General features: G+C 38.1%; 2 protein-coding genes across 5 annotated transcripts; both read left to right on the top strand.

The window, feature by feature from the left end:
* The first annotated feature begins 141 nt into the window (after nucleotides 1-141).
* Nucleotides 142-4,836, top strand: Dip-B (Dipeptidase B). 2 transcript variants are annotated; one of them, XM_964265.5, is made up of 6 exons: nucleotides 142-302; nucleotides 353-743; nucleotides 874-1,551; nucleotides 3,413-3,512; nucleotides 4,207-4,401; nucleotides 4,531-4,836. In XM_964265.5, the coding sequence occupies exons 1-6, from the start codon at nucleotides 289-291 to the stop codon at nucleotides 4,698-4,700; spliced, it is 1,548 nt and encodes a 515-aa protein (XP_969358.1). In that variant the 5' UTR covers nucleotides 142-288; the 3' UTR covers nucleotides 4,701-4,836. The 2 variants fall into 2 exon arrangements, with proteins under 2 accessions (XP_969358.1, XP_015839287.1); XM_015983801.2 differs by having other exon boundaries at nucleotides 176-302; nucleotides 341-743.
* A 10,680-nt stretch (nucleotides 4,837-15,516) lies between these two features.
* Mlpt (mille-pattes) lies at nucleotides 15,517-16,787 on the top strand. 3 transcript variants are annotated; one of them, NM_001114384.1, is made up of 2 exons: nucleotides 15,517-15,837; nucleotides 16,510-16,787. In NM_001114384.1, exon 1 carries the CDS (start codon nucleotides 15,543-15,545, stop codon nucleotides 15,573-15,575), a length of 33 nt encoding a protein of 10 aa, NP_001107856.1. In that variant the 5' UTR covers nucleotides 15,517-15,542; the 3' UTR covers nucleotides 15,576-15,837; nucleotides 16,510-16,787. All 3 variants share the same exon structure in this region, with proteins under 3 accessions (NP_001107856.1, NP_001127954.1, NP_001127955.1).
* Nucleotides 16,788-17,356: the final 569 nt, after the last annotated feature.

Here is a 17,356-nt window from a genome sequence, read left to right as displayed (position 1 = left end):
AGACGATATTCATCTTGGTGTAAAGAAAGATAAAAAATTCAAAAATATGAAGTCAAAAAAATATTTGCGCGTTTAAAACCTGGTAAGTGGCGTCCTCTAGCGCCTAGTGCGCAAATTTAGCGCTTATTCGCTCAGAAATCTTTAAAGTCCGTTCCGGTATATCACCCATCCTTGACTTGCTGCTGCCTTATCACGATAAAAACTCAAACCTCCCACTCTTCAATTTCTCAAAAAATCCTCAATAAAAACACTCAACAGCAGTAAAACCGTACGTTTCTGAGCGCCAACATGTCCTCCAAAGGGTAAATCGGGCGAAAAATTGCTTAAAACGCATCTCCAGTTCTTTTTTTAGACCTCCAATCACGAAACTCATCGTGGAAACTTCGCTCGAATCGGCCGATTACGACGGAGTTCTTTTGGTTTCATCTCCTGGTCAGGAAATCAAAGCGACGAAACTTGCTGGAGTCCTCCGGGATGCCCTCCTCCTGGATCCGACCCTGGAATCGGAAATTGCAATTCTGCCGGTTCCGGGTCTAGCGGCGAAGCGATTGGTGCATTCGCCCACCGGAAAAATCGATCCCGATTACGATGACGTCAGAGTGTTGAAAAATGCAGCTTTGAAAGGCATGAAAAGGGCGCTCAAAGCGGGAATTTCGAAACCGTTGCTTGTTTTGGAGGAGACGACCAGATTCGAAAACGGGGATTTGGTGACCTTGTTGGGAGCCTTGGAAGCGGTATACGTGGTAAGGGATTAAAGAGCCACTTGACTTTATTTGCTATATTTTGATAAAAAAACAATTATCTTATCACAAAAAACTTGACTCTAGTGATGATTATGTTGCCAACGAAACAGATTTGTTTTGCTTGTTTCAGCCAATTCAAGTGCGTGAGCACGACCCGACCAAACCACCAATAAAACACCTGGGGGTCTTCTCCACAAACCCGGACAAAACCAAAGGTTTGGTGCACCTGGCCACCATCCTTGAAAGTGGCCGGCGGGTTGCGTGCGATATTGGGGGCGCAGACCCGGAACGGATGTCACCCCCCAACGTCGAAAAGTACATCCTCGACGTCTTTTCCGGAAGCAATATTAAAGTCCAGGTGGTTAAAGACCCGGAACAGTTCACTCGGGAGTATCCGCTCTTTGAGGCAGTCAACCGGGCCGCTTCCGGAGTCACACGCCACCAAGGACGTATCGTTTTCCTGGAGTATTCGCCTCCGGATCCGGCCCAAGTCAAGGAAACTGTCTACCTTGTCGGGAAGGGTGTCACTTATGATACGGGGGGTATTGATGTTAAGATTAACGGTGCCATGGTGGGGATGTCAAGGGATAAATGTGGCGCCGCCGCCGTCGTGGGATTCCTCCAGGTGGTCAGATTACTACAACCGAAAAATGTCAAGGTTGTGGCTGGGGTCAGTCTAGTCCGGAATAGCATAGGGTCAAATGGTTACGTCGCAGATGAGGTCATAACGGCCAGGTCCGGAGCTCGAGTCCGGGTGGGAAATACGGACGCGGAAGGAAGAATGGTCATGGCCGATGTTTTGTGCAAGGTTGGTTGCCTATTGACAAAGTTTATTATTGACCTTTAAAAATGTTACTTTTTTACTGTCAGCATACTAGAGCTTTCGTAAAATTTATTATTCATACGTACGAGTTACCAGAAACTCTGTCTGTGTCAATTTGTCGTAAAAAAACAAATTGTTTTTGCAAAAAAAAAACAAACTGGTACTGATTACACAAAAAATAAAAGTAAAATATTTTTTTAGTTCTTAATTTTTGACATTTAAGACTTATGTTATAAGGTAGATAATTTGGTGATTTTTGAGAAGCAAGAACAAAAAATAGGGTGTTCCATTCGCAAGTTATTCAACTTTTAACAAAATTCTTAATTTTTTTACGTTCGTACGCTACTTTTTTCTTTAAAGTGATAAAAGTTCTACTTTTTTAGGACATTTAGTTTTTGTATAATAAATAATTAAAAAAAAACGTGTATTCGTCAAAAAAATGTGTATGTTTGGTTGCCTACGATGCAAAACTGAAACAGGACCTGAAATATTCGGCTGAAAATCCCACATTTATTGCATCATTGTTTGAAAAAAAGTATTTTGGTCACGTTTCTTGTTGTTTCACTGCTGAAAATCTATTTATAGCGACGCCTTGACAAATAAGACAAATAATCACTTCGCCCCGGGGCTGAAAACGCCTGAAAAATGTGCATTATCCGAAGCACGTGCTGGTGCATTACGCTGCAAGTGCGGCTCACGTTTTTCGTTACGTAATGATATCGTATCGATGATTTTAACAAACACGTGTGACATTTAACCGGTAAAAATACAAATAAATGCATAATGAGGAGTATTAAAATGAGAAGTTATGCAGTTTTTGTATCGGTTATTATGATTTTTTTCCATTTGTCTAATTAAATCAAACAGTTTGAATATAGTTAACAATAATAAATAACGATTATCGATTAAAGAGTGAAAAAAAGTGATCATTGGTCGATTGTTTATTCACATTTTTATGCCGTGAAGAAGGAAATGTTGTGATTACAGTAATATAAATGTTAACAGTTAAAAAATACAGTTGAATCGAACGGTGATGATGTCGCCTTTAGTCATTCATGATGCTTACCAATAAACGCGATTTTTCTCGAAGATTTCAATCGCGGATCTTGACGCTAACACTGAAAATCACTGGCGCCATTTAACACGAAATTAAATGAAAACATTGCTAATTTCATGTAATTGGGCAAAAAGCCGTGTCATTAACCACCATTTACAGCATGGATAACGAAGTAAATTCTTTTTTACTAATAGTGTTAATTATGTCATATTTGTTATTAATTAGTACCCATTAAGCCATAAAAAATGCCCCAATGACGAGAGATTCCATCAAATCAATAATCTCCGGGAGATTTCAACGCTGGATGTAGCGAGCAGTTTGAGGTAAACGAGTAGAATTTGCGAGTTTCAAACGCTTAATCCACATTTGAAGAACAGGAAGACATGAAGCAGCAAGTAATGTAACAAATTCAAAAGTGCAATAGTTTCTCCGGGGCATAATTAATGTTCAATACATCCACATACCCCACGACCAACCTTCGTAATATTTCAACCACGCCTTAAACATTTGAATCGATTTCCGATTCTTGCGTCTGATGTAAAAATGGAATAAAACCTCTTCCGTCCGAAATTTCCGTCGATAAATCGCGTGTGTAATCTAAATAACGATCGTTATGCGCGGCTTTTCGCCGCCATCTTAATTGAAAATTAATATAAACCGATCGCTAATTGAAAAATTCACAGATAATTTATCGAGATTTAAAGTAAATTTACACAGAGGAGAAGAACGTGGATGACCTCACGATTTCGGTCTCTCTTTCACGAGCTTTAATTGGACGTCCTGTTGCAGATGAAGGAGTTGGCTGTGGATGCCGTCAATCCGCATCTTTTCACCGTCGCGACGCTCACAGGACACGCTTTTCTAACAGTCGGCGAGGGATATTCGATTGGTAATTGTCTTTTTTTTCAACGTCGATAGCGGTAATTTAAACGCGAAATGAGGACGCATAGCGGATAATTTATTCGATTGCACAGGTCAGATGTGTGTGCGTTTTTTTACAGTTAGCGAGGCCGCATTTGGCATAATGAGAACGATACAATAAAAATCGTGCACGAAATTTACCAATGTTCCGTTAAACCTTGGTTTACTGTTAGGGAAGCGAATTCCAGAATGATACGTAACCGGATTCTGAGGGAACAAAGGTGACGCTCTCGTTATCCGGGACGAAATCCTGCTCGCAAAAAAAATGAACAATAAACACTGCCCAATTATTACTCTTAAATCGTAATTGCATTCGGAGACTTCAACGGTCCATCAAGACAGTAACCGTTTCAGGAAAAACGCTCTCAAATTTACAGTTTTGGGTAATTCGCCGAAAAAACTGTTAATTACGGTGTGATTTGTCACCCGCAATTATCGCCTCGAGTTTGAGTGTGAAATTTCGATTATTTCGCGGAGACTTCAATGCTTGGTCGAAACACATTTCCAAAAGAGTTTAATTTATTTTCTAACCTAATCCAGCCTTGACTTTTCTTTCGATTCACTCTTTGCGAAAGGTCAGCTCGCATGCAATAAGTACATCGTAAACACCTAACAGTTTAGTGTGTAATAATCGTTTTCTATATTTATCATCCTGATGTCAGTGATGGACAACGGTCCGGCTCTAAAATCCGGAAATTCGATCCGGTTGCAAACCGCCGGCGACTTGATCGGCGACATTTTCGAAATCTCCCGGATCCGATCCGAAGACTTTGCACAGCATCGTGGCGAAGCTTTCGGTGACGATATCAAGCAGGCCAACAATCAGCCATCATCAAGGACACCGAGAGGACACCAAGGTAGGCGTAATTCTTATATCATGTTGTTACATATTATTGCATAATTCTCGCGCGGTGCATTGAATAAATTAGAAAGAGGCGCAAAAAACGGTTCAATGTTATTGATCTGTTGTCACAAAAAATTTGCAGGACCTGCCGCATTCCTGATCCTCGCAGCTGGATTGGAGACGCACGGATCAGGAAGTGGGAAGCCCCTGAAATACAGCCATCTTGATATCGCCGCTTCGGCGGGGGAATTCCCCAAACCGGCCACAGGGGCTCCGGTTTTGGCACTGGCTAAGGCATTTCTGTTGAATTAATTATTCGTACTTAATAAAGCTCATTTTCATGCAAAAGCTCACGTACACTTTGGATTCTTGACTTTTGGGTGCGGTGGCACTGTGTGCTATTTTTAGGTCGAACTATTTTAATTAATATTAAACGTTTTTTTTCTTTGTTGTTGGGTTTGATTTACTATGTTTGACCTTAATTATTGCAATTAGTATGGCTATCGTGTCAATCAGGCGCCGGCTTTTTGTGAGAAAAAATTTACAAAAAAAAAAGTATAATAATATTGTTTTTATTTCCAACAGGTGAAAAAAGATACACCAAAGTACAGGAAATAAAAAATACAATAAAGAATTGTGCTCAACCTTAGAATTATAGATTATTGAGTATATTTCACACAACTTTATTAGTAGGTAAGTTCATTGTAAAGGTTTAGAAAATACAAAAACAAGTACCTAATTTTTGTCAGTAAAATAAAATTTGATTAAATGCTTTTTCAAGTCAGGCTATTAGTGCTCCTGTGGAGCACTTTTAAGAAAAGCTTCTAGTTTTTTGTTCGTTTTTAAAAATCGATATTTTTATGGGAGTAGGTACCAAAAAAATGGTCAAACATTTATGGTAATAGAATTCGTTTGCATCCTCGATCGAACCAATTTTTACAACATTATAAAACAAATTACGCAAGTCCTTTGTCGGTACCACCCTCATTTCAGGTACGTCTAGTTTTTACGATTCTCGGAAATATTTTTTACGACCTTTTCGTCCCGATTTGAATATTTTTGCAGCGTGAGATTCGCAAACAACTTCTCGGAAGTTTTTTGGCCCTAAACTACTGAAAGGGCGTCATAAATCTTGTTGCAAAAAGCTCTCATAAATCAGAGATTTTTTCGCGAAAAAAACGGTACTTTCACATTGACTTTCTCTTCGAAGGGACAGTGTATGTTAATAGAACATTGACACGATGTAGGTTAGAGGAATAAATTTCTAGGCATTTTATATGCTGCGAGGATAATTCGCGGCATTGTCTGGCCACAATGGCCAGGTTAAATCCGTGCCGTGCATAAACGCAGACTTGGCTCAGCTCACGCTACAAATCGAGCCTTTTTCCAGGCCCAAGTGCACTCCTGGAGTCCCTCTCTGCGCCGGCTTCTACGTGCACTAGGTGCGTAATATATGCGTGAGCGTGATACTGGTCTAATTGGCAACATCACCAGGAAATAAACGCAAATTGTGTGCTTCTAAAAATAACGCCATACGTGCATCCTCTTAGAGAGTGATGTTTTAGCATTACTGAATTACTGCCATAGTTCGAATTGTGTTTATATGCAGTCGGTATACTAGTTCTAGGAAAGTAATGACATTGCAGTGCATGTCCGCACTTTCATTTCTGAATGCATCACGCACTTGACTTGCGAAATCTAATGCGTAAAGCATCCTCGAGGTCGAGCTAGACATTAACTCAAAAAATCGAAGTTATATTGAACCAAGTGGTTGAAAAAACAAAAATAATGTGCTTTTCAAGATCACTCAAAATCGGTAGGAACTAGAAACAAGTTTGAAGTAAAAATTGTAAAGCGTAAAATTTTACTTACTCTACTTTAAAACTTGTTTTTCACTTAATTATTGGCTGATAAAGCTAGAAACTTTATGTTTTTTGCAAAATATTTCTCAATGAATGGAGATTTTTACGTAGTTACACAAGGCTAATTTTTGGGGAAACCGAAAAAAATTACATTTTCTTGTAACGTTGCATGTTTGTGTACTTGGCGAAATTTTCGAAATGCGAGGTAGTTTTTTTAATTTAAAAGATTTCACGAGACCAAATGAAGCTAATACTTTAGAAAATAAATTTTTGCTTCAGGAATTATTTCTAGTGCTATATTTGCCAATTTTTTTTCCTTTGTAAGCCCCAAGTGGTGCGGTTTGTCGCTTCCCTTTTGTCTTGTGCCCGATTTGCATATCCCGGAATATTGTCGCAATAAAGCCGCTTTGAGTGTTACCGCCGATTAATAAAATGCAAATTCCGGGAAAGTGCCCTTATTTCTTTTCAGCAGGTAGTAAAAAGTATGCGAAATTGTCGCACGCCCACTGGTGGAATGTCCTCACGAACGAAATGACGCAAATAATTGTTGTTGTTCGGTTATCCTTGACCAATTAATAATCTAGTGCATTGCTGGAACAGGATTTCGATTTAAATCAGGGGAGCAATGCGGTACTATCCTTGCGGTTGAAATGCAATAGAAGTGTGGCCTTGAATTGATTGCATTAGTTTTTATCGATTTATACTTTATTTTTTTATTATTTGCAATAGTTGTCACGTATATAAAGTAATCTTATTATTGCCTTGAACTTTATTAAATGATTCATTTCCTATCCTATTATAATATCTCTCCTCCGGAATTTTCTGAAATCGATGTAAATAACGTGGAAACTTGCGACTGCTTCGAGAGAGGAAACTGTAACCTTGCGATATTTTTAGAATGGCTTGCGTTTTTGGTTTTGGAAAATTGCAAGCGCCTCGTCATGTTGAAAAGTAAATTAACTAAAGTGCAATAAAATAAAAATTTACATAGATTAGTCTCATTTCCGGCAAAACCAGCTATTTGTAAATAAAAAACTTTAAGAATGTGCCTATTAATTAGTGTAGCATCAGACGGCAAAAAAGCCCCACTTTGAATACGTATATTTTTTTCTTTTGTGAAACCCCTTATTTGCGTTCCACCGTAATCACTGTCAAATCTTGCGCTCCAATAAATAAAATTACCATCCCACACATGCTTGAAATGATCGATTCCGATCGATCCTATAATTTTGCATTCGCGTGCAGAAATGCGAGCAGTTTTTGGCCGGTAACGAGCCGAGAGAAAACAGTCAGAATAACGTGTGAGAGATTTACGAATTAGTGAAACAAAGAGGACCTAATTAATTCACCTATTCAGTGTCTTAATGACGTTCTGCAGTATTAAGAGGTTCACTGACACCGGATTTTTTCGTTTCCCACGTATCTATCGATCGCTATACCTACCTGATTGAAAAAGTAAAAGGGAGCAAGGGTTGAAAACACAAAAAACGCATCATTTCCGTCATTTGCAAAGTGACAGATGGCGAAGCAATAAAATGACCTCGAAGAATATTCAAAAGCCGCCCTTGTGTCCGTTCATTTCGAGGAAATGAACGGTAAACCATAAAAAACCAAGACATAGGGTGCCTTCCAACACGGAAGAACTTGAAACGACCTAACGGTAAAACAGGCTAACAAATGGTCCATTTTGAGCTCATCTACATGATTGGTAGTTGGCCCTCTGACTCGGTCTCTTTTTTGAGGACGTTGGTTGAACAGAGAACAGCTTTTCGATGCATTCCGGGGTGCGTTACGTCAAATCGGACGTTTCTTACACGCACCTGTCCAACTCAAGGGTCTCTCTCACAACACATCAAAATAAAACCGTGTAATTATGTAACGAGAGAAAAAATCACTCCTCAATGCTTTTATGACGGTTTAATACAGATAGTGTATTGACCTAAGGTATGCTTGGACTGGATGGGGCTCCGGATTTAATTTTGTGATGAATGGATGGCACTTGTTCCCAATTCAACGAGGAAATGCTAATATACTCCTCTTCAAACCAGTTTGATAATAAATTAATTTCACCAAAAGTTTAAAACCAGTCTCTGATTTTTCCAAAATAGATTCGTAGTTTGTTTACGTCGTCTATGCCTTGCGAAATAATTCAACGATAGTGATGCAAAGGTGAACGAACTGACAAAAACACAAATTCAGCAATTGTTGCCAAGGACAGCGTTTTTGCAACACCGAATTTCCAACGAGAAAACTCTCCGAGTTTGTGTTTCGCATTCACCGACTTAAATAGAGCAGTTTCGTTTGTAAATCATTTAACATTATTGTAATGTTAATTGCTTGTGCCAACATTATCATTAGAGGTGTTAGGCAACGCTTCCGCATGAATCCACCGTCTGTTCCATCATGCTTTATTGCTCCACTCATTCAAACGTCGTCGTATTTTGGGAGATCTATTAAAACATCGTTAACAATACTTCTTCCTCATTGTCTCCTATGATGTGATTCATCCACAGAAACACTTTACTTTTCCATAATGTTCATTAAAATTTCATACAGCAAGTTCAACAACTTCTCCTTGAGGTCACTAATTTTTAATTATAGAGCCAAATAACGCAAATGAAAGTCTACAATAATAGATTTGACTAAATCTAAATACAATACCAATCGACATAAATCAAAACAAAGGTGCAATAATAAGCCAACCTTGGACACCACGAATTGCAAGGATAATGGCTATTTAAAGACAACTACCTCCAAAACAAATCCTCAACGATAAAGATTTTGCAATCTTCAGAGAACTGATTAAAAAATATCCATAGTTTAGTAAAATTTTCGCTTAAAACAGACTTTCGTATTTCTGGGCAAATTACAAAAAAGTAGTGACGTAAATGTTTTTACTTTTTTAAATTTCTGATTGAATATTTGGTTCAAAATTGGCAAGAAAATATTGTTTTCTAGATGGTTTTATACTAAGAAAATCAAAAACTAAAAGTTGTAGAGCAAAACGGTTTGTTTCAGTGAATTTTGCAGCTCATTCTCCGTATTATACCAGCTTTTCATGAGATTTAAGATGTTGAAATTACAAAAAAAGTCAAAAGGTTCGACTTTTTAGAGTTTAATTTTTCTTATTTTTGTGAAATTTTTGTTGATTTTCGGTACTCGGAACATTTATCGAGCAATAATTTCGGAACTACTAGAGGTAACCCTATAATGTTTATTGCCGTTGGAAGTAAGTATCCTGTTTTCATTCTTTTCGAGAAAAATTGCAAATAAAGGCAAAAATATTAAAACAAAAAAATCATAACTAACAAATTTTTGGGAATGTGGCGATTCGACAAACCACAAAAAGTGACCAAATTGATATAAAACTGAGAAAGGAGAATCAATGTTTGCATGTAAATTGTAAATTGTTACAAGACTGAAAGCTGAAATAAAGTTGGCAAAGCTTAAAATCTGGGTAAATCCATTTTCAGGGGCTTGTAAATGAACTTAATTTCAGTTGGTCGCTCGTCCTTTTTCAGGATCGTGAAGCTGAATGTTTAGCAACAAAGCAAGTGATTCAATTAATGCAATTTGCTTTGCAAATAAGCGGCGTCTAGACAATCCAGCGTCCGACTTATCCATCTTGTGATTGTTTGTAAACACGGATAAAATGGCGCATATCGCACGTACGTCCCTGAATCCTTTCGGGATTGTTTTGTCCACAGCTGACTGCGATGCGCGGCCACAAACGTGACGTCACAGGTGAATGACTTGCTTACGTCACATTAGTTCAATGGCAAATCGCGACCCAGATCTTCTGACTGGCTTCTCTCAGAGAGCTTTGCTGATCAGTTTTCCTCTGTAGCCAAAAAGCCTTGATTTGTGATTTGAATGTTTAGCATTTCAAGACCGGAGGCAACGATTCAACCCTGACTTTATTATCTCTCCTCCTCAAACTCAAACACATTCCGTATCTCTATAAGTAATAAAAAAAAGGAAATCGGCAAAGGCCAACAGATGTGAAAATATTGAATTTCAGCAAGCGCACGTGCACGATTTTTTAAGCTTGCACCTATCTACACACAATCGCTTTTTTGTCAATTTTCATAAAAGAAAACGAAAGCGGAAGACTTGGGCACGTGGCCAAATATCATCGAACAAATGTTTGGATCGATTCTGAAACCAGGAAGCGACCGCCAGCTTGAGCGGAAGAGGAAATATTGCAACTTGCAGTTAATAAGATAAGTGCAACGTATTGTTCGTAATTGAGCGTTGGTTTTGATTGAAATTTTAATTGCACGAAACGGCCAAAACCAGTGACAATAAATCATCAAGTTTGACAGCTAATAGCTACCGCTAAATTTCCAATAGCAAAAATCATAAATTGTCAAGCTGTTGACATAAATAGAAAAGGATTAGTACCTGGCAGTTCATTAGAAACGTTCTCTCTACCTGATGAAGATAATTCCTTCTGCGGTCGGTAACGTCAACCCAAAAGGGTTTATAATTCATCGTGACTAAATAACTTCGCTTAAGCTTCTTCTGCCTTCTTGGAAGCGCTGCGCCGAGGCTTGACTTTACACAAAGACTTACTCTTATCAACTGAATTTGGAGAATTTTCCAAAACCATTTTACCATTTTTTCTCTTTCATTTTGGAAAGAAACAGTCACAATCTAGAATTGCTGGTTTAGCAGAAACCGAAAATCGAAAATCTTCTTCTACCATACTTTCGGCTATAATTGCTTTTTTTTAGATGGAATTGTTTGGAGTTGTATATTTTGTGTGATAATTTACTGACCACATGGCTTTACATTTCGAGATAATGTTGTTTTTGTAAAAGTTACATATGGAAACCAAGTTAGTCTTTTCTTCTCTTTTGATTTAGGTTTAGTTTTTTTCTTTTAATTTGTTGTAATGTTTACGAAATCGTAAAGAATCGTGGAAACTGAAACAAAGATGTGGTGTTCTTTTCGTCTGCCAGCGGTTTAAGTGATAAACGGTGATTTTGCATCCTGTCCAAAATCTATTTTTACCGTAGCCAAAATGTGCAAAGTCAACATTCAATTTCGGTCAGGCTTATGTACAAATTAGCACTCACTTTTGGCAGTGTTTGCAAATTGACTTAACCCGAATTAGTTGTCCAAACTGACAAAAAGTTCATAGCGTGTGCAGGCGAAGCCAGCACCCTTTTGGTAATTTTTTGGAATAGAAGAAGTGTAGATCGAGTTCATCGTCCTCGGTTAGTCACCCTTTACCCCAGTGAACCGTCGGGCAGTCGCACACTGACCGCCTGTTGTCCTCCCCTGCGCCCCCTCAACGCGGAACCGCGACACATACCCGACCTGACCCACATTGACCAGGAAGCGTCGCGATGTCGTGACGTTGCTCGATCGAGAGAGATGTCATCGAACTCGCGAATCAGCTGAATTCGCGGTCGTTGACTCGTTCTTTCGATGATTCGGCGTTTCTCGCCATTTCGTAATCGCCGCCGAATGCAAATTAGTCAGGTCAGGTCATTTCTACGGGAGGTAGGTGCATCTGGCAGCTGGGGTGACCGAAAAACTAGAATGGCGGATCATCGACCTCGCAAAGTTAGTAGGTCAGGGCTTGCGGCGGTCAAAGACCTCCCGATGCCGGTCATTTACTCATTTCTACTTTGTTCGGTGGCTTTTGTCGACTGATGAGATGAGAGAACAAAACGACCAAACATTTACTACTTTTTTTGCAAGCGCTTCCCAAAGACAAATTCACACATTGCCTTGGAATTATTACACGCGCGGGGCACCAGACGCACAGATCCACAGACACACAGACATATAGACATAGAAATATGCAGGCGGAACATTAAATCCCTAACCGAGCTTCGACTACCATTTTTACCAATGTTGCAAAACGAGCCCATAATATTCACCCAACTCAATCTTCAAAGAACCAATCAATCTACAGAGGTTTTGCCAATCTTTTGATTTGATTCGTTGAAGTTTTTCGGCAAAACTTACGCCTTTCAAACTAAATTTTGCGATTTTCTAGCTTCTTTTAACCAAATTTAAATTAGTAAATTAAGTTAAAAAATCTAAATATCGAACTTAATTCTGCGATTTTTTGTATACCTACTAAAGTTCAGTTTTTAAAATATTCGTATACTGGCATGCACTCGAGATGCACTACTGACAATTACTGTGGAAAAAATTGGCCCTTGATAAGTGGGAAGGTTTTTAAAAAAGTCAATTGGGTCTATTGATTAGTTATTTATTTATTTTATTTATTGATTATGTATTCATAATTAAAAGAATGGACACCTCCGAATAACGGACACCTCTTTACAACGGACATTTTTGTAGGAACGTAACAAAACCTATATTAAAATTTACCTCCCATTAGTGGACACCTCTCTACAACGGATACTTAAAAATTTCCTATGGGTGTCCGTTGTTGAGAGGTTCTATTGCAATAGCATTTTTCTTTGGTGTGTAATCGGTTCATAACTTTTTTGTTATTATAAATAACGTTTTTATTATCCGATAGATCAAAGTCCATTAACTAAAAATAGTTTTATTACAGGGTGGAGAACCAAGTTATATTTTTTTAAGGGGAACATATTTTTGCATGATTAGATTTTATGCAAAAAACTAAGGTAACTTTATTAGAGTCGCTCTTTCATCTTTTCGGAATTATTCAACTTTTCATTATAAAAAGACCAATTTTTTAAAAAACACTGCTAAGTCGCCTACTAAGTTTTTCCGACAACTTTGCGACAAAAAAACTCAGAATACTTTGTTGTTTTAACAATAGTACACTTTTTCTGAATAGCAAATTTGAGTAATATTTCCTAAAGTGTTCAAAAAAATAATTATTTTTTTTATATTATTATTAATTCTTGATGAGTGAAATGCATTTATGTATTTTTATGTACATTCTTTTTGAAAAATCTCGAAAATTATTTTAAATTTGTTAAGTATAAGAAGAAAAAAGTACTCGAATGATTTCTGGTGATTCTCAGCTTTTTTATCTTCCAATCAACTGAAGTCGTTTTTATAGATACATATGTACATAAAGAAATATACTATAAAAATCCGTAAGCAAAAAACTGAAGGCAGGGCGTTTAAGTATAATTTAATTGAAAGGGGGATTTGGTGTAATTGGTGTGCAGTCGCACAGTTTGCATGAATTCGAGCGCCTCTGAAGAAGGTCGCGTCTTGGAATGAGGCTCTGTGGCCTTTGGTGGGGTTCCATATGGAAGTGTATCTTAGTTCCACCGTGGGAACGTCGCGAGCTCTGTATCCGCATATGGTGGTGTCCGTCCGTCCGATCTGCGCTATAATTAGCGACGACCGAAGCAACGTATTGATTTGGTTTTTTGGCCCAGGTGCAGGGATGGGTCCGATGAATGGCCCCATCACCATCATGTAGTGGACGAGAGCGTCAAAAGCGCAAACCTCCTGTAACAAATGGTTTTATAAAGACATGAGACGACCCCCTGGTGAAGGGCTTGTGTTAATTGGGGCGACAGCAAGGTGTGTGTCCGAACTCTTCAAGGCGGCTTGGCACATGCCGCCGATGACGGATTAGCCCTTGTGTCCATGTCCAGCTAGCAGATGGACACACGACCAACCAACAGTTTGTTTTGTTGCCGAAAAAAATAATACGCCAAACGAAAGTCTGATATGATGTGCTTGTACTTTCCCGGAAGTGTGGCGTGAAAGCAGGAAAATGCGGTGAAAGTCGACGCGAATTTATACAAGGAGTGGTCGATGACTCGCGAAAACAATGTGAAAGTCGGCAATTCCGCCAAAAATCGGCGCTGATGATGAGTGCTACCAACCAAATGACAAAAATATAGTATACAAACAAGTTTATTCACCTCGAAAATCTGTTGGTTTTTTTACGCTATTTATGATTTGAAAAGTTGATACTACCTGTTTTGGCTCCTCTATAAAATTGCAACGGATGGACCGACTGATAATTCCACAAAGAAGCAAAAGAAAAAATTTATAGATACGTTTCGAAAAAATTCACACATCATTAGAATACCATTTGGACGAAAAGAATTGGACCCTGAGGCACTGCAGCATGAAAAAGACCAATTCGGTTTGTGGTGGCCTAGAAAAGTGTCATCGGCCAGTGAATGGCAATAGAGCACATTTTTAATTTTCACCAACTCGACTTTTTTCCAAGAAGTGATTTCTAATCTCAATAAGTGAAAAACAAAACATGAACATTAAAAAATCGCTCAATTCCGGAATTTGCACAGCAAATAAAAATGGAAACTTTGTTTTGTGAAATTCCATAAGAAATTCCTTAATTTTTTCGTAATTATTTAGGTTGGGAAATGGAAATATCGTTTTCCACCCTTTAATCTTATGAAATTACGTCAATTCCTCTCGAGAAAAGAAAGATTTTCCTCTCATGAGAGGAAAGAACGGTTTGTCTTGGAATATTACTGAGGTGGAAAGGGATGATTTTTGATGAGGACGTCGAAAAAATCAAATGTATAACACAGTTACTTTTCTGTTTATTTATTTAGTTATTTTTGTTAAGGGGATTAAGTCTGAATAGCAGTTGCTATAGTTCGCCTCCCCATTTGTACTACTTACACAATTCGAATAAAAATTTATTATTGTATATAATATAAGAAAATAATTTAAAAAAGCACATTTTTTTTGTCTTTCCTTAGCATTAGCGTAATGATTTATTTCAAAAACATCAATAATGTTTCAGTTTTGTACAAATTGATTTACAAACTGCATTTTACTATTAATTAAAGAAATCCATATTAAAGTAAGCGTTAGCTATGTGACCTAACCCGAAATAAGATGAAATGAACAGTTACTCAAAGAAAAAAGTTGGTAAAATGTGAGAACATAAAACAAAACGAAAAAGTCGAAAGAACCAACTCTCCCAAGTTGTGATTGGTTCTAGAAATTTCGTTTGGAAATATTCCGTCGAAAACATTCCAAGTTTATGAATGAAATGAATGGATTGTTTTCCTAGCTTATCGATTAGGGGTCAGAGTTTTGGTTGTCAAGAAAAAAGTTTAGCGTTTTTTTTTTGGAAAATTGCTTGAGTAAGGTTAAGCAGTGGTCCAGACCCCGGATGAAGAATGGTAAATTATGATCTGAGAGAAGCAGAAGAAGAAGAAGAAGAAGAAGAAGAAGAAGCAGGGGTTCAGTGGCAGCGTGAGTGGGTCAGGGCTGGCGTGGCGTCCCGACGACGACCGACTCCCACTCTAGTTCTTATGCTCTGTCCCATCACATTTAAACGCTGGTCGTTCCCACTTCGGTTCATTCCCAGCGCGAGTCGTGCCAAGTTATGTCAGGTCTCGATCCGACCGGTCTTTACTAAAAGAGCGACAAAATTCGTGTTTTCCAATTCAATATTCGAAAAGAAAAAATTAAAAATCGACGACAATGGACGGCGGCAAATTGGACCCCACCGGACAGTACTAGAAGTGTTGGTGGTTAGTGGTGCTCTAAAACTCCGGTAACAACCATGAAGCTGAACGGCGGCAAGAGTCTGGACCCAACCGGACTTTACTGATGTGGCACCGGAACAGAGGCGATGGCGGGCGTCCGGAAACGTCGAGCGGTCGACGCCGGAGACTCCGGTAAGTCCAGTTCCACTTCCGCGTGTTTTTCTCCGGTTATTGACCCACGTTTCGCCCACCACGCATCATCATCATTCCACACACGAATTTACATTTCCAAAATTATTGCCAAGATCATTGACCACTCTCAAATCCAACCTGACTTAACCTACAAACGCATAACCCTTTCTTCTTCCTGCTGCTGATGCTGCTGCTGCTGCAATCAATGACATGGGTACATTGACCGCCCGTTTCGACTCTTCTGAGCTCCTCTTCAGGGTTGGACTCGCCGAAAACACGCAACCTTGCAAGGCCGATATTTGCCCTCAGAACCAATTCCTAAGTCACTAGGTCACTCTTTTCGACTAATGCAATGTCAACGAGTGGCATTTAACTGATGTAGGGTTAGATGGACCATTTTACTCACTCTTTTCTCACACACATTCATTGTTTCCGGATTGCAATCCATCAAGGCCACCGTTCTAAAGCTTTAGGCTATGCAGTAAACACTGGAATCATCTCGACGATTGCGACAGGTAGAAGGGAAATGACCCAAATTAGGAGCTTTTGGTATGCATCTAATAACGAGGTCACTTTTTGCCCAATTCATTCTGCAAGGTTCAATCATGGCCAAAACAATCACCAATCAACCGTTTTGCTCTCCTTATTAATAACATTAACGTTTTGTTGCAGATAAAATCGCCTCTTTGATAAAACAACACACTGCCACATAAGTTACCACCTATTCATTCATCTGGATGTATCAAGACTGATGTTTGTTGATTTTATTAATTATTAAGATATTTTGTTTTTTTATTAAATTATATTAGGTTAAGTTCCTTAAGAATGACACTCAGTTTTTCTTAATTTGTTGTATATAATTTTTTAAAAAACATTTCTCAACTTGTATATTTTAAGCTTTGCTTTTTTATATTCTTGGAAATGAATAAAATATTTTTTATTTAAACGTACACTGCCTTTTCTTCCCCTCCACCAACACTCCATTATTTTTTGTTCAATGCGTTCATCTAGGCTAAAGCCTAATTTCCAAACAAAAGACTAAAGTATTCTTACTTGGTATAACTCGAACGGACCATGCGTGATTATTATAAAATTTTTTCGAAATTCAATTAAAAAATAGATATCACAAACTTTTTTTGTAGGTTTTTCCTTTACATATTTTCCGTGAATAGAAATTCTTGAATGGTTTCCTGGGAGTTCTCAGCTTTTTAATATTACGATCAAATTCATTCAGATTCAGATGGATTAAATTAGCGTAAATGAAAAAGAATTTTGGAAAATTAGAATAATCATAAAAAATCTATGCGTGGTATAAAAATTGAAGGATATAAATCAGTGTTACTTGAGATTTTTTAATGAAAAAAACAACAACAAAATTTATCATTTATCAAAGTGTAGAACAAATGATTTAAATCTAAATAGAACAAATGGTAAAACCATTATCCTTTTTTTCTTTTTTTTTGTTGGGTAATCCGGCCCTGTCCCCACAAAAAATTAAAGTCGAGTGTAAATATCCATC

Source organism: Tribolium castaneum, chromosome 2, assembly GCF_031307605.1.
Source record: "Tribolium castaneum strain GA2 chromosome 2, icTriCast1.1, whole genome shotgun sequence".
NCBI lineage: Eukaryota > Metazoa > Arthropoda > Insecta > Coleoptera > Tenebrionidae > Tribolium > Tribolium castaneum.
Note: the sequence above shows the minus strand (reverse complement) of the source record. Positions and strands in the feature narration are given on the sequence as shown.